The sequence below is a fragment of the Abramis brama genome, assembly GCF_963993115.1.
Source record: "Abramis brama genome assembly, chromosome: 4".
Classification (NCBI taxonomy): Eukaryota; Metazoa; Chordata; class Actinopteri; order Cypriniformes; family Leuciscidae; genus Abramis; species Abramis brama.
The window spans coordinates 1,702,524-1,728,832 of NC_139966.1; the positions used below are offsets into that span (position 1 = coordinate 1,702,524).

Here is a 26,309-nt window from a genome sequence, read left to right on the forward strand (position 1 = left end):
TCTCGCTGGTACAGCGAGACAGGTAGTCAGCTGTCTGATTCTCTTTGCCTGGGATGTGTTGGACGCTGAAACGGAATGGTTGCAGGGCCAGGTACCACCGGGTGATTCTTCCATTGGTGTCCTTCATCCTCTCCATCCACTGCAGTGCTTTATGGTCGGTCTCCAGTGTGAACTCTCTACCCAGGAGATAGTAACGGAAAGAATCCAAGGCCCACTTGATAGCCAGTCCCTCTTTTTCTACAGTCGAATAACGGACCTCCCTGGGAAACAGCTTTCTGCTGATGTAAGCAACAGGATGACGGTTCTCAGGAGGCCCCTGAAGAAGCACAGCGCCCAGACCCCTGTCGGACGCATCAGTCTGCACAAAGAAATGGTCGTTAAAGTTTGGACCATACAAAACTGGTTGCTTACTCATTGATTGCCGAATATCACGGAAAGCTGCCACGGCCTCCTCTGTCCACTGGATCTGATTGGGACTCCGGGACCCGGTCAAGTCTGAGAGCAGAGCCGCCCTGGTGGAAAACTGCGGAATGAAGCGACGATAGAAGCCTGCCATGCCCAAGAAGGATCTGAGTTGCTTCCTTGTTTGGGGTAAAGGACATGACTCAATAGCTTGGATCTTACTAACCTGTGGCCGTATCATCCCATTCCCAATGATATGACCCAGGTACTCAGTCTCAGATGCAGCAAAGGCACACTTTGCGGGATTTACGGTCAGCCCAGCAGCGTGAAGACAGCCCAAAACGGTGCACAGATGTTCCAGATGTTGCTCCCAGCTGTCACTATACAGAACTATATCATCAAGATAGGCTGCCGCAAATGCAGAGGAATCACGAAGCACCTGGTCCATCAGCCTCTGGAAACTTGCTGGCGCTCCATGAAGGCCAAATGGGAGCACTGTGAAGTGGAATAGGCCCCATGGAGTCCGGAACGCAGTCAGCTCTCTGGATCGCTCGGTCAGTGGTACTTGCCAGTACCCTTTGCTAAGATCTAATGTGGTCAGGAATTTTGCCTTTCCCAGCCGTTCCAGCAGGTCGTCAATCCTTGGTGTCGGATAGGAGTCAAACTGAGAAACTGAGTTCAAGTACCTGAAATCAATACAGAATCTTATGCTACCATCCTTTTTCGGTACAAGGACTACCGGGTTGCACCATTCACTCTTTGAAGACTCTATGATACCCTGGGACAGCATGAGATCCACCTCCTCCTTCAGTGCGGTCAACAGGCGCTCAGGGATCCTGTAACTGAGTCGTCTCACTGAAGCACCTTCTTTAAGGACAATATCATGTTCAACAAGGTCAGTCCTCCCAGGGTGCTCCTGGAACACTTCAAGATTACAGATGGCTCTCACCTGCTGCTGTCTATCTTCAGAGAGATGACTGAGATCGAAGTCCACTGGAACACCTTCAGAAGGTAAGTATTGCTCATCCACTTCCTCCTCTTCCAGAATGCTTCTGACGAGCATCACCTCTGTTTTCCTTTCAGGTCGTTGCACCCATTCCTTCAGGAGGTTCACATGCAGTACTTTATTGGAACGTGACTGACCTGTGGTCAATATCCGATAAGTGGTAGGCCCAAGTTTCTTCTGGACCTCAAATGGTCCTTGCCACTTTGCCAAAAGCTTGTTGTCATCACTAGGGAGAAGCACTAGTACCTTCTGTCCAGGGCTGAAGGATCTCTGGCGGGCTGACCGATCGTACCAGGACTTCTGCTGTTTCTGGGCCTCTGCCATGTGTGACTGGGCAAGCTCGCTCATTTTCTCCAATCGGTCTCTCATCTGCACCACATAGGATACCACATTAACAGAATCCCCTCTCCCCTGGTCTCCCTCCCAACTCTCTCTCAGCAGAGAAAGAGGGCCTCTGACATCATGCCCATAAAGAAGTTCAAAGGGAGAAAACCCAGTGGAGGCTTGGGGTACTTCCCTGTATGCAAATAACAGATATGGCAGCCAGAGATCCCAGTCTGTACCACTGGTGTTCACAAACTTTCGCAGCATCTGCTTCAGTGTCTTGTTGAAACGTTCCGTCAGCCCATCCGTTTGGGGGTGGTAAGGGGTGGTTCTCAGGCTCCTGATACCAAGTAATTGATAGACCTGCTTCAACAGAGTTGACATAAAGTTAGTTCCTTGATCAGTCAGTATTTCACGCGGGAAACCCACTCTTGAAAAAAACTGTACTAGACAAAAAGCAACAGATTTAGCTTTTATGGACTTCAATGGGAACACCTCTGGGTACTTGGTTGCGTAGTCTGTTATAACCAGCATGTAACGGTTCCCAGCTTTACTCTTCTCCACAGGGCCAACAATGTCCATCCCAAGGCGTTCAAATGGAGTGGCAATGATGGGGAGTGGTAGGAGTGGAGCTCTGGAGGGAAGGCTAGCAGAGGTCATTTGACACTGAGGACAACTTTTGCAGAATTCAGCAACATCTCTACACAGTCCAGGCCAGTGAAAATGGTGTTTAATGCGGGCTGTGGTTTTGTGCTTACCTAGGTGACCAGCCCAGGGAACAGAATGCCCCAACACCAGTATAGCCTCTCTGGCTACTTGGGGGACCACTAGCTGCAATATGGATTCCTGTTGACGGTAGAGAATGCCATTTCGCAAAATGTACTCCTCTTTGCTCACGTCCAGCTCATCTCCTGGCTCCTTCTCCTTGATTTTCTGAAAAAGAGATGCTAAAGATGGATCAGATTTCTGCATGTCTATAATACTGGCTGGCATTTGAAATCCTAACGGCAACTCTGGCTGGGTGTTAGTTTGTGACTTCACAACTGTGTGAAGAAATTTCTCCTGTCTTCTCTGCCTACGAGTTTTACGTGACCTCTGGGGTGTTACCTCGTCACTGTAAAATGGCAAGGCACTGAGGATCTCCAGGTTCTCATTAGACTTCTTAGCCTTCCCCCTGGTGACAGCAGCATAGCATTTTCTGGTTTTGTCTGATTCGAACAAATCAAAAAGTACTGGGAGGTCTCGTCCTAGCACAACAGGATAAGGCAATTTATCAGCTACCACAACATTCAAGAGATATGTTTGATTGTCAACTTTGATATACATGTCCGCAGTTGAGTAACTCTTCTCATCACCATGCACACAACATATAGGGATGGTATCTCTGGTGCTGATAATATTGGTTGGTACAAACTTCCTGTGCACAAGTGTCTGATCACTCCCGGTATCAATTAAAGCTTTAAGAGCAATTCCATTAACTTCAACATCAGACATCTTTACAACCTGGTCATTCTTGGAAACAGCATCCACATGAGGGCGTGGTACAACACACATCTGAGTCAACTTTGCTGTATTTTTAGGGCACATGGGCTTTGTATGGCCTTCTATTCCACAGAGATAGCAAATTGGTTTTCTACCTGGAGGTTGCGATGGTCTGCTAAACAACTGGTTCTCCCCAGTGGGAACCTTACCCCCGCTGGCCTCTGGCTTTGGTTGGTACTGCTGGGTGGATTGATACTGCTGAGAGGGTTTACGGCTGTCTCTTGGGGTCTTCCATGAGTTGTAGCTCCATGGCTGTCCTTTTCTCCGCGCCGCCACAAACACATCCGCTAATTTAGCAGCCTCCATGGCAGAACCTGGGTCGTGCTCTCTGATCCAAATCTGCAGCTCAGGGGACACCATTCTCAAGTATTGTTCCAGCATGATAATTTCACCAATCTCTTGTGTTGTTTTACCTTTTGGTTGGATCCACTTTCCATACAGCTCCTTGATTCTTGCATACAATTCCTTTGGGCTCTCGTCAGGGCTCACCTCTAGGGAACGGAATCTTTGCCTGTAGGTCTCAGGGTTAATGTCATACTTGGAGAGAATTGCACCTTTAACCCTATCATAATCCAGAGAGTCATCAATGTCCATATGCACATAAGCACTCCTAGCTTTACCAGTTAGCAATGGCATTAGATGAAAAACCCAGTCTGGCTTCTGCCATCTGCAAGCTAAGGCAATACGCTCAAATGCAATGAGAAAGTGTTCAATATCGTCATCATCAGTAAATTTCTCTAGTCTGGGCACATGGTGTGGATAGACTTGACCTGCTGCTGTCGTAGTTGAATCAGTCACAGCAGTGTGATCCATTCTGGTTTGAGAACGAGGTCTGTTGGGTGGAAAGGCCTCCAGATCTTGATCAGAATCTGTTGGTGGAGGATCTAACAGTGGAGATGTTCGGGCTTGTACTTCCAACTGCAGCATCTGAAATTGATGTTGAAGTGTTTTAAACCGCTGTTCTTGTCTTGTAGTTGCTTCCTTCTGTTTCTCATCTCGGGCCTCCTGCTGTCCCATGTGTGCTCGGAGAATGGCTGCCAGGTCAGACAGGGTTGGCTCCTTTCCTTCATCTTCAGTGTTTTCCACTCCAAAAGCTCCATTTTCTCCTTCTTCACTAACAGGTTGCTTGTCCGATGCAGTTTGGCTTGCAACTCCTCCTTGTCTGCCTTTTGCCCCTCTTCCACCACGATTCATTTCTTCTTGTTGGAAAGAAAAAAAAAAAAAAAAAAAAATCCTGTGTCCGTCACTGGATGATCCCAACCGCTGCCACCAATTGTCAGAGACCAAGGCAGTGAGGCAAGAGGACACAGGAGACTGTTTTCAAAAAAGAGGGGTTTTATTACCCAAAATATTGAGGAGTTACATAAAGACCCAAAATTAATAACTAGGCCTTAGAAAGAGGTCAACAAAAAGTAACTGAATATAAACTTAAATACATAGACTCATAACACAAAATTAACTGAACAAAACTGACCTTGCCACAAAGACACAAAAGAAAGCTTATATAACAGCTTGACAAAACCAAATAACATAGAAGGGGTAAACAAACTAACACTTGAGAACTCAAGAGCTAACTAAGGACAAAATCCCCCCGGCACATGGTGAGACATGGTATGGCCTAATGAGCTGGCTCCCGGATATAGGTCTCCTCAGCCCTTAGCCACTCCTTTCGCCCAACCAGGAAGGGACCGCCCCCCAACAGGTCCAGGTAACTCAACACAAAAAACATGTGATTAGTGCACTCCTTGTAAATCAATATAAAGGTAAAGCAAAATAAACCAAATCAAAAAAACTGTATTGTGTTCATTATTTAAATATCATAGTTTAGATGGCTGTAAATAATCAGTGCAACCAACCAAAGAGATGAAATAAAACGATAATCAAATGTTTAGAACTGAGGTGATGTTACCCTGTGTGGCCGTAGCCATCACAGGGGTCAAGCAAAACGTCACTGGTCCCACTCATCGTCTTAATCGTGAAGTCACTGACCATTACATGGTCCCTTGCATACTACGTACTGCTGAAATTTGTCACGTTGCGCCACGTAATCGACCAGGCAGAACAATCCTTCCAACCACTATAGATAGATTCTCAAATAGCTTACCTGATCTATCTCAGCTGCTCAGTGAACCCAAACAAACAGATGAACTAGAGGAAATGACTAGCACTATGAGCACCATTTTCTCTAGTACATTAAACCATGTTGCACCAATTAGATTAAGAAAGGTTAGACAGAAAACTAAAGCACCATGGTACAACAGTGCTACGCATGTTATCAAGAGAGAAACTCATAATTTAGAGCGTAAATGGAAACAAACTAATCTAGAGGTCTTTAGAATCACGTGGAAAGACAGTATGTCACATTATAAAAAGGCCCTAAAAGCAGCCAGGGCTGAGCATCTCCGCAAACTAATAGAAAATAACCAAAATAATCCAAGGTTTTTATTTAACACCGTGGCTAGACTAACAAATAAACAGACGTCACCTGAGCAAAATATTCCGTTACAGTTTAGTAGTAATGATTTTATGAATTTCTTCACTGAGAAAATAGAAAGCATCAGAAACACAATTGTAAATGTACAATCTTTAATGGTGTCTTATGATTCAGCCTCAATTATCGCCCCTCAAGAAAAACTACAGCGCTTTACAACTATAGGACAGGAAGAGCTAAATAAACTTATCATTGCATCTAAACCAACAACATGTTTATTAGATCCTATACCAACTAAACTACTGAAAGAAGTGTTACCTGTAGTGGAAGAGCCTCTTCTCAATATTATTAACTCGTCTTTATCTTTAGGTCATGTTCCAAGAACATTTAAACTGGCAGTTATAAAACCTCTCATTAAGAAACCGCAATTAGATCATAATCAGGGTTGCCAACTCTCACGCATCTGGCGTGACAGTCACGCATTCAGCCTCAATCTCACGCTCTCACGCTTAACAAAGAAATCTCACGCTAAATTAGACATTCTTCTGTGCTGTATTTTTTTTTTTCACTCGTGTGCACTAAATTTCAGAATTACTATAAACAATTCAGGCTCTTAACTACTGGATGGACCACTATTTATGGCGCAAATTAGTTAAAATCTCCCGGAATCTAGAGCGAGCACGCATGCGAGACAGAGACTAAACCATAGCGCACGCACGGCGTACGGCAGCGTTGAGCATTGTAGCCAATCACTGACATGTCTGTTGAACGCATTGGCCAATCAGAGGCGTTTAAATGAGTCGCTGTCCTGAAGATGTGTTTTGCGCGAGCTCACCGAGTTCTACACTTTCGCAAACCTGTCATTATTATTGCATATAAACTTACGATGCAAATAAAAGATTCACTGCAATGTATTTGATATTCTTGATGCTGTTCTGATGCGCTCCATTACGCACCGCTCTGTTTGGTGTTAGGATGACTAAAAGTTCAGCGGTCTAGCTCTTCAATGTCAGAATGATTAAAGAAGTGAACGAATGCCTGGTAAAATGTAAGGGAAAAACATTTAATATTTGACTGTTTTACAATAGAAATGCTCAACTACCGACAGTATCCGGTGACGCGAATTACTCAACTTTTTTTTATTTATTTACTAAATTTAGCCTTTTTGAATTGAAAATATGCTATAATTTCTTTGATTCATTTAGAGAGAATGCATGCATAATTAAAAATAAAATATTATTTGCAAAAAGTTACAATTATTTAACTAATACAATAAGCTTTTTTTTTCTTTATTCCCTTAAATCGCTTTTTATAATTAATCCCTTTAAATAAAAATACCCCCCAAAAAATTGGGTTGGACCCATATCCACTACAGTAAAAGACCTGGGTGTTAAATTAGACCGTCTTTTGAAAATCATATTTCATATGTTACAAGAACTGCCTTTTTCCACCTTAGAAACATTGCTAAGCTACGTAACATGCTATCTGTTTCTGATGCAAAAAAGTTAGTTCATGCATTCATGACCTCAAGACTAGATTACTGTAATGCTTTATTAGCCGGTTGTCCTGCATCCTCAATAAACAAGCTACAGTTAGTCCAAAATGCAGCTGCTAGAGTTCTTACTAGATCAAGAAAATATGATCATATAACACCAATTCTATCATCTCTACATTGGTTACCTATAAAGTTCCGTATCAAATACAAAGTATTACTACTGACCTATAAAGCCCTAAATGGTTTAGCTCCTGGGTATTTAACGGAACTTCTATCGCCCTACAATCCATCGCGCTCTTTAAGATCACTAAATTCGAGGCTTCTGGTCATTCCTAGGATATCTAAGTCCACCAAAGGAGGGAGGGCGTTTTCACATTTAGCTCCTAAACTCTGGAATGGCCTGTTTGAGGCTCAGACTCGCTGTCCCAGTTTAAAACTAGATTAAAGACGCATCTCTTTAGCCAAGCATTCACATAATACTTACCTTTTATACTACAGTTGAATCAGATTGAATGCATTAATATTATGAACAGCAGCTACGCTAATTATTTCCCATCTGCTTTTCTGTTGTTATCTTGGGACGCTAGTCCCGAGGTAAATACAGATCGTCAGCTCCAGTTTGTATCCAGCCTCCCATGGAAACTACAGATGCCCCAACACCCGTGCAGAGATGACTCGAAGCCTGTGAAGAGATGACTCGACGCCTCATAGAACTACAGGTTTTCTGTCAGTAGGCTACGTTAATATTCAGCCTATTATGATAATGTTGTATATAAAATGTGCAGAGGAAGAAGCTTTTAATAAATATTTTTTAACGTGCGTGAATAAATCCAAACACCCTGTGACAGATTTAAGTTTCACTTTCAATCCGTGTCCGACAGAGGAGCATCTTGGCGACAAGGATTTAAATCTTTAACAATGTCTGGGATAAGAAAATCTAAAGTGTGGATGTACACCATCAGAAAGACATCTAGCCTTTATTATATGATATCTATGAACATGGGCGTCGGAAGCAAAAAAAAAGTGGATGGGTCCTCTTCCAGAATTTTTTTTACTAATGCCATTTTCATGTATTCTGATGCCTTTTAATTAAACAAGTAAACTAAACTCGCCTCCACGTAGTGCATTAAATGCACAGCTATCCGTGGATTAACCTGCTGATACCATGGTCATTTGCCAGCATTGACAACTTAAAGCTGTTATTGATGTTTGCAACGCAATATTTGACTGGAAGGGTACAACGGGCGGTTTTTTCGTCAGTTGCGGCTCGTTGAGAAATATAATTTAGCGATTCAGCGGAAATGGAGTTTAATTTGGGCATTCCTCAAGTGGAATGGATTTGACTGACGACGCTCTGAAAAGCGAACAGACATATGCGCTGAATATAAAAGTGAGTGGGTCCATATCATTGGTCTTAAAAAGTGGGTGGGTCTTGTCCCACCCATATACAATGGTTCCAACGCCCATGTCTATGAAGTGCTGTGCACCTCGCGTTTTCGAACCTGAAAAACGCGTTAGGTGTGATCGGCCCTTGGTCGTAACGTTTTCACGTTAAGTGTTTTAGAATGTATTTTATCCGCGCGCACAATTTGAAAAGACTCCAACGGACACAGACAGAGTGAAAGACTGGATTTTTTCTCTCTCGATCAGGTAGGGTACAAGTGATTTCAAAACTTTTCAGCCGCTTCTAATTTGATTTTTGGATGCTGTGAACATTTTTAGCTAAAAAGACTGCCTCTCCAGTTTAACATTTATTGTTGTTTCTGCAGTTAAAAAGACAAAGTTAAAAATCCTGACTAACTCGTTATTTTAATTATTTATTTATTTTAATTTTATTTATTGATCTGTCAGGGTTATCTAATCTAACTATTTGTGGCCTGTGTTTTGAATATATGTTCCCCTCCACTTTAGGCATTTTGCACACATTTGCTCCTCATATTGTGACTTGATTCTGATTTATTTCGTTTTGTATTTTTATTTATTAGAAAGGTATATTCTGTTCTAATTTAATTTAGTAAATTAATTGTTTATTTTTTCGGTGCATAATGCATCCATGTTGTGCTGTAGGCTACTTAGCCTGCTCGCACAGCTGGTAATTTAGCCGATTTAATTTGATTTACATGTGAAATGTAAATCCTGTCTGCAGTGTGGCCTTTCTGGTATGCCACCCATTGATCGAATGCGAGACTCCAGTTCCGTTAACAGATGTTTATTAACACCGTAGAGCTAAAAGTTCAGGTAAACAAAATAGACAACATTAAATATTGCAATCGTTACATAAATAACAAAGAATACAGAGTAATACTGACCACTTTAGCCTGCTTATCAACCAACGGCAGAGTACTTTTCCAGAAGCAATCTTCAGTCAAAAAAATGTATTCTTCAGCTTATACACAGTTGAAGTAAACACCACGAATCATGGATTATAAAGAATAAAAATGAAACTAGACAGGTGTCACTGCTACATGTGCGCTTGGTCTCTGCGCTTTGCTTACGGAGCTTACCGAAGCTAATGGTGCGTTCAAGTCATCTCGTATAGATCGTATTTACGAGTTGAACGCACTTGAACGCCAACACAATGTCGTAAATACCAGTGGGGAGCTCGGGATTTTCTCTAAGCTCCGATCTTTACGAGTTGGGGGCGTGTCAGTGATTAACATGGCGGAATACACAATACGTAAAGGTATTTAGCTGTGATATTGTCAGGCTTTTCTAATCGCCAACACAGAATATGATAGTATTATAATATAACAATGCAACATGTAACGATGTGTTGGCAGTGGCTTCATAAATTAATTAAAAACATAAAAATACAAAGTACACCTGATGCACATTTCTTTGTTCTTCATTTTCTAGAACAAGAGTTTAAGAACCATACTGTATTTTTGTGTAATTAATTAAGAGAAAGTACTCCGCCATTTTGCTCCGACGAAAGTGACTTGAACGCACATGCCGTTATAAGCACGACTTCCCACCTCGTACGTACGAACTTCCCAGGAGGACTTGAACGCACCATAACAGCCGCTACTTCCGGTTTTCGGCATGTCAAAATAAAAGTATGTGTGCATTTCAAAATAAATTCAAAAAAGCAGCTGCATTTACATCTGGATTTATGTTATTTATTAGTTTTATTGATGCAAAATGTTTTTATACATTTTCTTTTATCTTTGTGTGATTTTCTGTATATAGCCGCTTTGAAATGTTAAAGCCCCGCCCCCATACACATGATTCGACTATTAGTCGACTATAGGCAAGACTTGACGATTCTGATTCGACTATGAAAATCCATAGTCGGGGACACCCCTAAATAGAACCTAGTGGAAACATGTATAAAGAAAAAAGAATGGGGGCCAAAATCGACCCTTGAGGAAGCCCACACGATAACACAGCCTTAGAGGAATATTCTCCAATCTTCACTGAGAAGCTTCTGTTTGTAAAATAAGATGTATACCAGTCCAGTGCACTGCCAGTAATGCCTGCACACTGTTCCAATCGGGCAATAAGTACAGAGTGATCTACTGTATCAAATGCAGCATTTAGATCTAAAAGCACAAGAACTGCATAGTCACCGGAGTCACAGGTTATTAGTACATCATTAAAAACCTTCGGCAATGTAGTCTCTGTCGAATGATGTTTTCTAAACCCAGATTGAAAAGTTTAAAAAAATCGCATTATCAGTTAGGAAGCTTTGTAATTGTTGCAGGACTATTTTCTCATAATTTTAGTCATAAATGCAGACTGATCTCATGAAATGGCGTATGTATGACATGCCAATTCGTATTTCCATTTTTGGCTTGCTATCAACACGCATAATCGCTTTTCAGCGTGTTTATCAACGCCATTGACTTAACGTTACATTACTGTATATATAAATATGACCTACCCCAACCCCGTCCCTAAACCTACCCGTCACTGGGGTTAATACCATTTATGAGTCTTCCCCTACCATCCTAGGAAAAAAATATAGCTCCCCAGATGTAGATATACATTTTGCTTCGTTTCGCTCGGACATTTAGCGGCGTACACATACACGCGGAATCACTCGGACGTTTAACGGCGTAGACATACACGCGGAAGATGACGGTTCGTTTCGGCGTGGAGATACACGCTGATAGCTCAAAATGCGTATAGATAACTGTGATGAAATAACAGGAGGATGCAAATTGCAAGTAAAACTCAGTTTAATAAAGATGGTCAGAAAAAGACACAGGCCGGGGACAAACACTCAGGTGGTGATGAAGCAGGGACGAGATGGCGATCCAGTGGTGGTGCGGTGAACTGCGTGCTCGAGTGAAGACAACCAGGAACCGTGGGACATCAAACGACACGAAGAACTGACGAAATCCAGAACGAAGAATCTTAGCAGACGAGGCACAGGAACAGGACACACACCGAGGAACAACCACAACGATCTGACAACATGAGAGGGAAATTACTGGGCATATAAAGGGAACTGAGATTGATGACAGCTGGAGACACTAATCAACACAACGAGTAACCACACCCACACAATTACATTCACACAGACACATCAGCATGAGACAGCCGATTCATGAACCGTGACAGTACCCCCTCTCCTAGGAATGCCGCCTGGCGTTCCCAGACACCCTTACCTGTCGATTGTAATCATCGATAAGGGAGTGATCCAGAATGTCTCTAGCAGGTACCCAACTTCTCTCCTCCGGACCGTAACCCTCCCAGTCCACCAAGTACTGAAATCCACGTCCCCTCCGTCTCGAGTCCAGAATGCGATGTACCGAATAAGTTGGTTCCCCATCTACGAGTCGCGGCGGGGGGGGAACCGGGGCAGGCGGATTAAAGTGAGAATAAAACACAGGCTTGATTTTGGATACATGGAAGGCGGGATGAATTCTCCTGTACGCAGGAGGGAGTTTGAGTCGGACTGTCACCGGACTAATAATTTTGGTGACAGGAAACAGGCCAATGAATTTGGGAGCTAACTTGTTAGACACGGAGCGGAGCGGAATATTCTTTGTAGAAAGCCACACTTTTTGACCCACGACGTAAACGGGAGGCTTTGACCGGTGGCGATCGGCCTTGGCCTTCATGCGCCCCCCTGCTTGGAGTAGAGTCTCACAGACTCTAGTCCAAGTATGGCGACACCTCTGGACGAATGCGTGAGCGGAGGGGACCGCGACCTCGGATTCCAGACTAGGAAAAATTGGTGGCTGGTAACCTAAACTACACTTAAAAGGCGAGAGGCCCGTGGATGACACTGGTAACGAATTGTGGGCGTACTCCACCATAGAAAGCTGTTGGCTCCAGGACGACGGATTCTTGGCAACCAAACATCGCAACATTCTCTCGAGGTCCTGGTTGGCTCGTTCAGACTGACCATTGCTCTGGGGGTGATAGCCCGAGGACAGACTGACCGTGGCCCCCAGTAACTTACAAAATTCTCGCCAAAATTTGGATACGAATTGGGAACCTCTGTCAGAGACCACGTCCATCGGGAGGCCATGTAACCGAAAGACGTGATCTATGACTGTGACCGCTGTCTCCTTGGCTGAAGGTAATTTGGGCAAGGGGATGAAATGTGCCGCCTTCGAGAACCGGTCCACTACGGTTAAAACAACCGTCATGCCCTTGGAGGGCGGGAGGGCGGTGACAAAATCTAGAGCGATATGGGACCAGGGTCTTGAAGGGACAGACAGCGGTCGAAGTAGCCCATCTGGGGGTTGGTTAGATGTCTTACCAGTGGCACAGACTGAACAAGCCAATACAAAATCGTGAATGTCGCGAGCCATTAATGGCCACCAGAATCGTTGTTTAACTAAAAAACTGGTTCGCGTCACTCCTGGATGACAAGCCACGTTGGAGCAATGACCCCATCGAATAACGTCGGACCGTAACCCCTCCGGAACAAACAAACGACCCGGTGGGCAACCAGGCGGAGGCGTTACCCCTTCTAGGGCTGTCTTGACCCTCGATTCGACCTCCCATACTAGAGTGGAGATGACAATCTTCTCAGGTAAAATACACTCGGGAGTCACCGGGCGTTCGGAAGGATCAAAAATACGAGATAAAGAATCGGGTTTGATGTTTTTGGAACCCGGGCGGTACGAGAGAACAAAATCAAAACGTCCGAAAAAAAGAGCCCACCGAGCCTGCCTGGAGTTGAGTCTTTTAGCAGATCTGATGTATTCAAGATTCTTATGATCGGTCCAAACGATAAAGGGTACCCCCGAACCCTCTAACCAATGACGCCACTCCTCCAACGCTAACTTGACCGCCAACAACTCTGTTACCAATGTCATAATTACGTTCGGCAGGCGACAGTCGATGAGAAAAAAACGCGCAGGGATGCATCTTGTCGTCTGAGGAAGCGCGTTGTGAAAGCACTGCTCCTACTCCCACCTCTGACGCGTCGACCTCCACCACGAACTGACGTGTGGGATCAGGGGTGACAAGAATGGGAGCCGAAACGAAGCGACTCTTAAGTTTGGTGAACACTGCCTCGGCAGTGTTCGACCACCTGAACGTCGTTCGGGGGGAGGTCAAGGCGGTCAGAGGTGCGACTAGTTGGCTGAAATTGCGAATAAAACGCCGGTAAAAATTGGCGAATCCCAGAAACCGCTGTAGGGCCTTACGGGAATCTGGACTTGGCCAATCTACCACAGCCTTAACCTTGTCAGGATCCATGCGCACTCCCTCAGAAGAGATGATGTACCCTAGGAAGGGAACAGACTGTGCATGAAACGCGCATTTCTCCGCCTTGACAAAAAGCCCATTCTCTAACAATCTCTGGAGCACTCGTCTGACGTGTTGAACGTGTTCCTGGAGAGACGAAGAAAAAATCAATATGTCATCCAGGTAAACATATATGAACCGATCAACCATGTCTCTCAACACGTCATTAACGAGTGCCTGGAAAACCGCTGGACTGTTGGAAAGCCCGAAAGGCATAACCAAATATTCAAAGTGTCCTCTAGGGGTATTAAAAGCGGTTTTCCATTCATCCCCCTTCCTGATGCGAACCAAATGATATGCATTACGTAAGTCCAGTTTCGTGAAAATAGATGCTCCCTGCAACCTCTCAAAAGCTGAAGACATCAACGGCAAAGGATAAGAATTCTTTACTGTGATGTTGTTCAGCTCTCGGTAATCAATGCAAGGTCGCAGAGAACCATCCTTCTTCCCAACGAAAAAGAACCCCGCCCCCGCAGGAGAAGAGGAAGGTTGGATGAACCCAGAGGCTAGAGAATCAGAAATATATTTCTCCATGGCCTCCCTCTCGGGAACAGAAAGAGAGTAAAGTTTGCCCTTAGGCGGAGATTTACCTGGCAGTAGATCTATCGCACAGTCATAGGAACGATGCGGAGGAAGAGAAGCAGCACGAGACTTACTGAACACCTCCTTCAGGTCGAGGTACTCCGCGGGCACGTTTGACAAATCCGCTGCCTCACTCTAAAACACAGAACCAGACACAGAAGGACAGGCAGACAGTAAACAAGACTCATGACAGTGGTTACTCCAAGTGGAAACAGTGTTAGTGCTCCAGTCGACACGGGATTGTGTTTGGACAGCCACGGGTGTCCCAAAACCACTGGTGCAAGTGGTGAGTCCATGAGGTGAAATGAAATGAGTTCCGTATGATTGCCCGAAGTGATGAGGGTGATGTTTTCAGTAGAATGAGTAATCCGGGGGAGTTCTTGACCATTGAGTGCGTTGACAGTAATGTGACGTGAGAGAGGAGTGATGGGAATCTGAAGCTTCAGTGCAAGTTTAAAGTCCATGAAATTACCCTCTGCTCCCGAATCCAGTAGTGCGCTGGTGCTGTGCGTCGATGTTCGCCATCTCAGTCTTACCGGGAGGAGGGTCGATGATGGTGATGAGGTCTTCTCGGCGGAGATCCCACCCGATAGTAGCCTCATACTTACTATCGGGCTTGCCCTTTTACCGGGCAGGCATGGATGTAATGGCCCGCCCGGCCACAGTAAAGACAGAGTCCTTGGGATCTCCGCCTTTCCCTCTCCTCCCGGGAAAGCCGAGCTCTCCCCACCTGCATGGGCTCATGGTCGAATGTGGGGCTGACCGCGCTCGCGCCGCCGGGTTGATGGTCCTCCGTGCTGGGCTGTGGACGACTGGTACGCGTTAATCTGGTCACATGATTCAGACGAGCGTCAACTCTTAAAACCAGTTCCACCAATCCATTGAGGGTCTCGGGTAAGTCCAGGGCATAAATCTCCTGTTGAACGCGGTCAGCCAGCCCATGCAGGAACATATCCCACTGCGCCTCCTCGTTCCAACGGCACTCTGCGGCCAGGGTGCGGAACCGGATAGAAAAGTCCGCCACCGAGCCTTCTCCCTGTCGCAGTTCGGCGAGTAATCTGGCCGCCTCCTTACCCGCCACTGCACGATCGAATACTCTCCTCATCTCCTCGGAGAGTGCCAGGAACGAGGTGCAGCAGTTGTCTCCGTTCTCCCACACCGCCGTTCCCCAAAGCGCTGCTCTCCCTGACAGCAGGGTCAACACAAATGCCACCTTAGCCTGTTCGCTCCGGAACGTGCGTGGCTGTAGAGCGAAATGCATGGAACATCTCGTGAGGAACGCTCTGCAAAATTCCGGCTCGCCGGAATAACCCTCGGGTGTGGGTAGGCGTGGCTCTGGGCTGTCTGCTGCAGCAGGCGCTGGTGGTGGGGGAACGGACGGCGTGGGGGGCGCAGTGGGAGTCCGTAGAAGTTGTACCTGTTGGGTGAGCTCGGACACCTGCTTCACGAGTGCTTGCACCGCCCGACCTGTGCCCGAGATGCTCTCCTCTTGCTGGTCCATACGTGAGATACTGTGAGCGATGAAATCGTTGATCTGGGACGGGCTTGCTGCATCCATGATCGGGTCAGATCGTTCTGTGATGAAATAACAGGAGGATGCAAATTGCAAGTAAAACTCAGTTTAATAAAGATGGTCAGAAAAAGACACAGGCCGGGGACAAACACTCAGGTGGTGATGAAGCAGGGACGAGATGGCGATCCGGTGGTGGTGCGGTGAACTGCGTGCTCGAGTGAAGACAACCAGGAACCGTGGAACATCAAACGACACGAAGAACTGACGAAATCCAGAACGAAGAATCTTAGCAGACGAGGCACAGGAACAGGACACACACCGAGGAACAACCACAACGATCTGACAACATGAGAGGGAAATTACTGGGCATATAAAGGGAACTGAGATTGATGACAGCTGGAGACACTAATCAACACAACGAGTAACCACACCCACACAATTACATTCACACAGACACATCAGCATGAGACAGCCGATTCATGAACCGTGACAATAACACGCCACTTGACTTGAAAGTGGCGTGTATGTTTACGCAAAGTCATGATGTCATGTTGCATGAACAATTGGAGATTGGTCTAAAATTGTCTAACACTGTGGAGTCCAGGTTCTGTTTTTTAAGTAGGTGGTAGACTGATGCATGTTTTAGCGGTTCAGGTATAATACCAGTTTCTAAACAACAATTTAGTGGTGGTATAATGTCCTTTTCACAAGATGTAAAATAAGTCTTTGATGTCCCCAGAGTGTGTATGTGAAGTTGACACTTTTTGAGGGTGAGCAAAAATGCACCGTTTTGTGTCTGTTCCTTTAAATGCAAATGAGCTGCTGCTCCCGGCACAGGGGGCGGAGCTTCAACGGCTGCTCTCACACAGACATGCACTGAAAATTTCAAAAACTTTTAGCCTTTTATGTTCAAACTGGAGTCAGACAATGATGGAGAAACTCAAGAAGAAGTGACAACATGTATAAGCAACAGGACATTTCTGAATGGTTAGTTGTTGAATGTATGTCGATAATGTGTAGTTATCTTCTAGTCATTGATTAGCATATTCTGTCTTGATAATCTATAAATCGTGTTCCGGGGGCGGGGTTTATGTAAATTCCATGGTTTGTGATGTCACTAACTCGGGAGGAATGTCGTGTAGTCTCTACCAGCCGTTTGTTGTAGTCCTTAAAAAGCAATTTATTTAAAAGCAAATATCTCCCTTTGCTTTGAACTTTGAGCGTTGTAGCTTTGCAGATGTTGTTTATGCTTTACACACTAACTAAAGTTAGAAAAGTGAAATCATGATCAACCACCCCTTTACCATGACCAGAAGAAAAGAACGAACATCATCAAATACTTGTTTGAGAAAAAACAGAGGAATCACATCAGCAGAAGAGCCTGAAGGCCTAAGGTGCTCTACTATTTCTTGAAGCTGAGTGCCAGTAATATGGTTAAATCGATTAAAAACAGCCGTACAGCTATGGTGAATTGAGGGATCAGAAGGAGATGGAATAATTCCTAATCTTAGATCATTTATCTTACTAACAAAAAACTTTAAGTCACATAGCTCTCACACATAGATAAAGACACATCAGCGAGAGAGCAGACCGAAGGGTTGATAGTGTCGTCACCTACACTGATGCCCCGTTGCTCAGCCCTCGTAATTGGCTAGGTGTTCCATGTGATGTGCATAGTTCCCCCTTTGGGTGACCCCCACATGTGTGTTCTCCATATGCAGCCTGCTCGCGGGTCATATGTGTATTCTGTAAGTCCTCCCTTCGGGCAGGCATTGTGTCGCATATTTCCACTGAGATATGCTTCCCAGTGTACCTTGGTATTCCTGTGTTAAGTAGGAGTCCTTCGTCCATGCTAGTCTCACAACATGCAGCTCAGACTTACGCAGGGCACTGGAAGACAGCCGAAGTGGCGTGATTATACTGGGACACCCAATTTCGTCAGTCACTGACCTAACTCGTAGTGACCGTACAAAAGGGAACGTCCCTCTGCCACAACCACTGTACCGCTGGAATAGCCTGGAGTTCAGTCTCTGATCCTCAGCGAGGAAACATAACTGTATGTTATATTATATACCCACGAGGTGGGGTGGAGTTATGCTATGCAAATTCCGCAGACCCAAGGCATTTTCATGCCATTGGCTTGTTTTCTAAAACTCAAAGGTGATAAAACTCAAAAGGTAAAAACTCACTGAAATAATGTCTCCGTTTCCTACTCAGGGAACGAGGGTTACATACGTAACTGAGACGTTCCTCATAAATACTTAACTGCTTCCCTATTTGCAAACAATATCAGTGACCACGGAAATTTTTAAGACCTATTGTTCCTTTGAACATGTAATTTGATTGCGTGTTTCACACAAGAATCTTTAAGATGCTTATAATACTAATGTATCACAAAGTTAGCAAAATGTAATGTAGATTTACAAATCGGAGACGAAGATTGGATTTTTTAGATACCAAACATGCCACACAAATGATTTGGTTAACCATAATATGCAAAGTCTGAAATATTAACCCAATAGAGTTTATAAGAATACAAAAGACAACCACATAAAAGGAAAATCATGAGGTGGGAAAATTAGATACATGTTTGCACATTTATCAAGTGGTTATATATATATATATATAATATATAGGATTTACAGGGTTTTTATTTCTCTTCCTCTGCAAGAGTTTAACCCCCTGAGGTCGGCGGTATCGCCGGCGATACCAGCTCGCTTTTTTTTTATCAGTGTAAAAGAAACTCATAAATACTCTGTTGACTTTGATTTTCCATAGGAGTTTCATACATCAATCGATTCTGTTAAATGTGTATTATTTTTGTGTATACTCACAATAAAAACAAAGTGTTGTGCTTTTTGCCAAATAAAGAAAAATAAACACGAAGCGAGTTCTGCCTTCTCTCTGCCAGTGAAGTCACACAGGCATGAAGCTTTAATTCTCTTCTTTTAAATGAAGTAATTTATATAAAAAACAAATATTCTCATCTTGTGAAATCTGTATTAAAAGAGAGCGATTCCAGTCGAGCTCATTACAGCTCATTCAAATGTAATGTGACACGCCCACGGAGAGCGCGCGCTATTCTAACGCAAATGATTGAGGCAATCCACGCAAACCTGTGAACGCCCCCATATCAGCTCGAGAAAACACAAGTTTATTCAGATCATTACTTGTTTACACAGTCTCGCAGCGCTGTGAGGAATAATAATAATGGAAAATGCGGGTATATCTAGGAGCGAGCGGAGGAAAACTGTAGTAAGTTTTTTTTCCTTCTCACGTGAATCGGGTTTCTGTTTATGAATGAATGAACGGCAAAGATGCGCGCTGTTTACCACAGCTCGCAAAAAGACAGTTTAAATTTAAATCGCGTGTGTGAATGAATGATGATGTTTTAGCAAACTGTATTGCTATACTGAGATGTGTAAAAATCGACTGAAATATGTTGAAATAAAATGTAGGCTATTTGTATAAGCAACGTATTAAACTGCAAATTAACATTTATATGCCCTAATATTTCATAAAAACAATGTTACAGTCAGGCGAAATATGAAAGACAACATTTTGTTGACTAGATTTGGGTACAGTTTTTACTATAGAATATACTGCCACATCAAATAAACTTTTGTTTAGCAATTTCTATATATATAAAATACTATTTTTGTCAAAAATAAAGTCATCAACTAAGATGTTAGCTGTTCCAATGTTGGCTATATTCAAACTAATGAATACATAGATAAAATGTAGGCCTATAATCTTTTTCTTTTTTTTACAAAGAAAGAGTACACTTGAAATATTGTTGAAATTGTAATTATTGTTGTAATTGTAACCTTTTTAATAAAATAGCAAAACATATTTACAAGATAGATGTAAGCAAAATCTTAAATGGTCAATATAAGTCTTCTTCTAAATATATCTTTTGTCCTTGCATTGGGGCTCAGTCAGTGTCACACCTGAATGAATGGCTCATTATGCATTATGCTTCTCAGTTGTTGAGAATGTAAGAACTGATTTTCCTGCTAAAACAAAAAGCACCCTGCAATAAAGCCATAAAATGCACCCTGGACAGCAGATAGCAAAGACAGAGCACAGAACCTTGTCCTGCCCAAACTTATCTCCTTGTCCCTTTGTTTGACTTCAACTCATCCCCCCTCTCCGTCCTCAAGGCACTGAAAGTTCATTAAGAATGTCTATATAACACATATGGTGTATCTTGTGAATATGTTGTTTTTCCTTTTCATGTTTGGTGTCATTTTAAGGGTCACAGTGCGATTGGTAAAATGGTCTTAATTTCATTGTAGTCATTGGTTTAATGAGAAAGATTGAGAACTTAGGAGAATCCTGTATCTCTCTGGCTGATATTTCTTTACGATATCTTAAGAAACCAGGTGCTACCCCCCTGGGGTACATGGATTGGCCCAAACAACTCTAAACAACATTTGTATAACCCCTTTTGTTCTGGCCTGGTATTTAAGGCAAGGGGACAGAGCATACTTTGGGACTCTTTACCAGGATCACCCCCCCATACAGTGCTGTTTCAGTGCTTTCCTGTTGGAAGGCCCTGACACATTACTGTGTGTCTCTGTCAGGAAAACATAGCTTACTTTTAGAGTCATCTTTGAGTAAATGATGTCATGTATTTTCTGAATTGGCTTTTAATCATTTACTTCTGTAATTGGCATGATACATTTTTACCTGACAAATAAATGTTACATCTTGATTTATTCTGAAGTATTTTGAAATCATTATTTTAATATATTAAAGGAGAACTCCGGTCAATTTTAACATTGAGCTCATTTTTTTGTACATTTGGAGTGCTGTCAATACAGAGAACAACAACAAAAATCGGTGTTGCCTACACCATGTTATCCTCTTTTTAAAATTTGCACCCTGTTGACTTCAATAGGGCAAGTCTTAACCCTCTGGGGTCTGGGGTGTTTTTGGGGTCCTTGAGATGTTCTGACATGCCCTGACATTTGTGCTTTTTTTCAGTTGCTTATAAACATATTAATGGCAAAAAAAAATTACACACTATTTAGCACAAACAGGGCTACCATAATATGTGAGCAACAAGAATGTACATGTCTGCATTTTTGAGAGAATAATGTTTATGCGTGGTTATTGAAAAAACTAAAAACTAAAGTTTCTGAAATAAGGCCACAAAACACATACTAAATATGTGGCAATAAGACTTTTGACTAATGGATTTCATCGCCTAGTGTTTTTTCTTCAAAATGATATGAAAATCATCCTGCCTAATCATCCACAAAAAAACGATACATTGATTTTAGTTTTGTGAAACACTTTTAGTTTGGAAAGCCAATATGCGGATGGGGCGTAAACGCTCCAACAGCATCATGCATATGTAGTAGTTCACACCTGGTGAGACTACGTCCCTGCATACTTAATGAGCCATTCATTCAGGTGACGTGTCACCTATAGCTAACTTAAATATACAAGCTTCATAAAAATGATCATTCTAGGAGAAAATTTCAGATGGCATTTAGAGGCTTTTGCATCTGAACTCTTCATATATACACACACACATATATATATGCATGCACATACATACTTTATAATCTTTTCAAAACTAGTCAACGTCTTTCAAAACTAAAGTATACATTTAATCATACGTATTTCAAAGTAAAGGATTCATTAGTTAGTTGATGACTTTATTTTTGACAAAACACATACAGTATATATTCCTCATCTCAGTATAGCAATAGAGTTTGCTAAAAGCTGTTCATTCAATACAGCAGTATTTGAAAATCGATCATATTTTGTAAAATTACATTTATATTTGCATTTATGTCAAAACCTAGACACTATTAACCCTCTGGGGTCTGAGCTGTTTTCTGGGCCCTGGAGGTGTTCTGACATGCTCTGACATTTGTGGTTATTTCTGTTACTTGTGACATTTTCATGGCTAAAGTCTGATTACACTGTATTCAGCACAAACTCTGCTACAATAATATATCAGCAGCATGTATGTAAAAGTTTGTAGTTTTGAGATAATGACATTTATGCGTGGTTTGTGAAAATACAAAAATAAATTCTCACTGAAATAAGGTCATGAAACCCATACTGATTATTTCTTCACAAGACTTTTGAAAATTGTATCACGTAGCCTAGAATATTTGCTCTAAAACTATGTGAGAATCACCCTGACTGCTCATTCAGAGAAGACAATATATTGATTTAAAAATTTTACGACGTGTTTTGTGTTAGAAAGCAATATGCGAAGGGGCGGATCACCTCATTAATATGAAAGCTTTCCACACCTGAGAAAGACAAAGAACCTCCCTAATGGCCCTATTAGGAGCTTATCAGGGCCCATCATTCTGACCAACCTTGCACAAAGAATGAGGAGATTTAAAAAAGAATGGCTTTTAAAATTGTTTGGATTTATTTACAACACAACATAATCCAAAGATACACAACAAAAAGCACTTATTGAAGAAAGAGACCTTTGTGCCATTCCTAAAAACATTGTACATACCTTTCATTTTCTAAGGTGTTTGATTTTCACTTTACCATGTTCATGTACAGAGACATGTACTGTGAATGTTGAAGTCAGCAGGACTCTGGCATCTGGGCCCTGAAAAAAAAAGAAAAAAAAAAGTGCACATACTGATATCAAGAGAAAGGCCTGCACGATTTTGGGAATACATTTTAGATTTTTCTTGTTAAAATTGCTTTTTAAAATTCACAGAATACACACACTCACACAAATGTTTCCAACAATATATTATATAATGAACACCAGTTTTGTTGTGCCTTGTAGGTATAGGCTATGCGCAGTGCTGCATAAAATAATAACAATATAGCAGCCTATATATATTTTCAAAAAGATTTCAGTAACAACTAAGCTAGAGAAAAATATATTGATTATCATGTTACTTCAAATGTTTCCATTCGTTATGATGATATGAAATGAGATAATAGTAAAAACATGAAGCCGTTTGGAGCGTTTTGCTTTTCCAAAATATGATACATTCAAACGCGATCGCGATCAAAAATATGATACATTAAAACGCGATCGCGATCAAAAATATGATACATTAAAACGCGATCGCGATCAAATATAAAACATTATGGTTAGGCCTACCATATACATATCTACATTTGAGCAGATATCCACAAACACAGTAACAGTAAACACGGGTCTAAATATTATAATATTCACCATATATCTAGCAACAGTTCAACTGCAATGTGAAATTTATGCAACAATAGCAAACTAATATGTAAGAATTTCTTACCTTATCTTTCTTGTCTTCAAATATCGTTCTTCTTCTTCTGATGTAAATCCAATGTAAGCTCAGGCACGTCTTTCAAACTCGACGAAAAGTGAAGTGAAGTGTTTTGTTGTTGAGGTAATGAGGGCGATCGCGTTCCATGTGGAGATTTGCATGTGAATATCTTTTGCGCGAGTGGGCGTGGCCTAATTAAAAATAATTAGGAAGCGTTTGAGAAGCTGGACATCTTGTTGGTTTTATACAAATTACTTAAACAGAGAATATTTGTTTTCGTTTTTAATCTGATCATTTAAAATTACACACTTAAATGTTTATAAAGGTGTATGGCTCATAAATGTGTGACAAGTATTCGCTGAGTTTTGTTTCAGTTTATAGACGTGCTCAAGAAAAAAAAGTTCACCGCGACGGAGAGGCAGAACGCACACACTGTTTATTTTCTTTATTTTACAAAAGCACAATGTTTTGATTTGATTGGAAGTGGACACATACAAAAGTAGAAATACCACAGATTCTTTTTTTATATTTCTTTTTTCTGTATGACCATAAATGACGGAGAAATTTAAGTTTATAGTGCTACAATGTGGAGAAAATCCAGCAAAACGCGCCGGCGCGTTTGTCGACCTCAGAGGGTTAAACATCAAAAGGACATTTATTAATATGTATTCGTGTCAAAATGACAAATAAACAGATTTTCCTATTCAATTTTGCATGGAAACGCTTCCAAGACGCTTGCGTGTCGCGTGAAAAATAGGCGTCGGTTCTATTTCTAGAATGCACGCGTTTTCCACGCGGCTCGTGCCGCGCCTGAGAAGCGCGTCTCACACAGGCAGTATGCAAACTCTAAACTGTTAACATGGATGGGAGCCGAAATAAAAACGGACACGCCACGCAGCTGAGACGCTTACGCCACGCTTCCAGTGTTTCACCAGCCTTATCCAGCGGATGTGGGCGTTTCACAGGTTTGTATGGATCGCCTCACATTTGCGTTTGAATAGCGCGGTCTCCGTAGGCGGAGTCACATTAAAACTTAATTAGCTGAGATGAGAACGACTGACATCTCTCTCTTTACATACATATTATATAAACTGTGAATATTTGTTTTTTATAAAAATTACTTCATTTGAAAGAAGATAATTCAAGCTTCATGCCTGTGTGACTGTATGCCTGTTTGACTGAGTATTCGCTGAGTAACAGTTCATTTTCGGACGCGTTTCAGAATTGACTTCACTGACGGAGAGTAGGCAGAACTCGCATCATGTTTATTTTTCTTTATTTGGCGAAAAGCACAACACTTTGTTTTTATTATGAGCATACACAAAAAAAATACACACTAAACAGGATCGATTGATGTATAACACAAGCATATAAGATAAAAATTATTATTTTTTTTTTTTATTTTTTTTTGCACTCATACGAAAAAAAACGAGCCTATCGCGCCGGCGCGATAGCCGACCTCAGGGGGTTAAACCTGCTTTTAGCCTCTTAACATCCTTGATGTGTCATTACAAGTGCACAGCCAATGTGAGTGATTCCTTCAGCGTGAACACGGGTCAATCTGACTGCAGTAGATGTGAAAGATATGGATCTTTTGATCACACCTTTTGATTTCTGTCTATCACTGATTTAGCAAGTTGTATGGAAATGGCTAAATTAAACTACACTCTCTTGTTCGAGTGAGCAGTACGCAACCGACTTTAGAGATCAGAATTTAAATCAGAATTAACAAGTTTGTGTCCGTGAGAAACACGAACTGGCCGACGTGATCTCTGTGCAGCATTGGGTCCATAATGAATTAATAACTGAAAGTATGGGATACTCAGAATAAGACTGAAAAGACATACACGTATTAAACCTTCGCCAGGCCATTGGATTCCGTCGTTGGGCCAATGGATGGTCCTTACAAGAAGATTTATAATCATTTTTATTTGCACATTAAATTCCATTTTATGAGTGGCCCAAACTCACTTGTGCAGCTGCACTTCCTGCAGTGGACTCGAACCCAGCTCCTTGAGGGCCAGAGTTTAGCTCCACCCTAATTAAACACATCTGATCCTGCTAATCAAAGTCTTCAGGATTACTAGACTTAGGCTACGTTTACACGTGGATGGCTATTTTCATAAACGGACATTTCTCCCCTCTTCGTTTTCAAAAATAACATCGTGCACACGAACCTGTGTATATGCTGTCAAGAGCATGCCAAACCTGTAGATGGCAATGTAACGAGAAGCTCAAGCCCACCTTAGCCAATCAGAATCCCGAAAATAGTCACATTCTGTGACGTCGCTGCCTAAAACTCCGTTTTTCTCTGTTTACATGCAAACGTGCAAACGAAGATTTTCAAAATCTCCACTCTGGCCGGAGTTTTTAGAAAGAATCGGTTTCATTGGCGAATCCTCCGTTTGCGTGTAAACGAAGGGAAATGTCTCCGTTTTCCAAAATAACCATGTACGTGTAAACGGGGCCTTAGGCAGGCGAGTTGAAGCTGGCTGTATTTAAACTTTGCAGGACAGTGGCCCTGCAGGAGCTGAGTTTGAGACCACTGATTTACTGTGAATCAAGCTGCTTTTCTACAAAATTCATTGTGATAGTATGTCGTTAATTATTTTAAAACCATTTACTTCAGTATCTCCAGCTGACAGTTTGGACTCTTCAGTCCATCAGAAAGAAGCTTCACTCCAGAATCCTGCAGGTCATTGTTACTCAGGTCCATCTCTCTCAGAAAGATGTTTGAGGATTGTAGAGCTGAAGACAAACTCTCACAACACTGATCAGTGAGATTGCAGCTATGTAGCCTGTGAAGAGAACAAAACAGCAGTAATGTAATAGTGATTCTTATTAGGTCTGGTTTAGAATCTGGAGCACAGATCATTTGGAAAAACATTTGGCTGAAGTGATGTAAGCAAAGCTAACAAAACTTCTCTTTATAAAATAACCAGTATTTTCAGTTTCTGAATATCATCACACAAATTGATAAATTTATTCCTTTTTTCTGAACAGTTTGAGCCATCGAAAACACCTATGTTAGATTAAGGCCCAATTAAAATGAA

At 42.3% G+C, this 26,309-nt stretch overlaps 1 protein-coding gene across 2 annotated transcripts in view; it reads right to left on the reverse strand.

The window, feature by feature from the left end:
• The window catches only part of LOC311081538 (protein NLRC3-like), a 90,870-nt gene that overhangs the window by 26,706 nt on the left and 37,855 nt on the right, over window positions 1–26,309 (reverse strand). The window contains exons 4-5 of one of the 2 annotated variants that reach the window (XM_084112084.1): window positions 25,881–26,054; window positions 16,135–16,345 (exon numbers count right to left, since the gene is read on the reverse strand). In XM_084112084.1, coding sequence (XP_083968210.1) covers window positions 16,159–16,345; window positions 25,881–26,054 — 361 coding nt within the window. In that variant the 3' untranslated portion in view covers window positions 16,135–16,158. Of the gene's footprint in view, window positions 1–16,134; window positions 16,346–25,880; window positions 26,055–26,309 lie in introns of those variants that run through there. The other variant, XM_084112083.1, reaches the window with a different exon arrangement.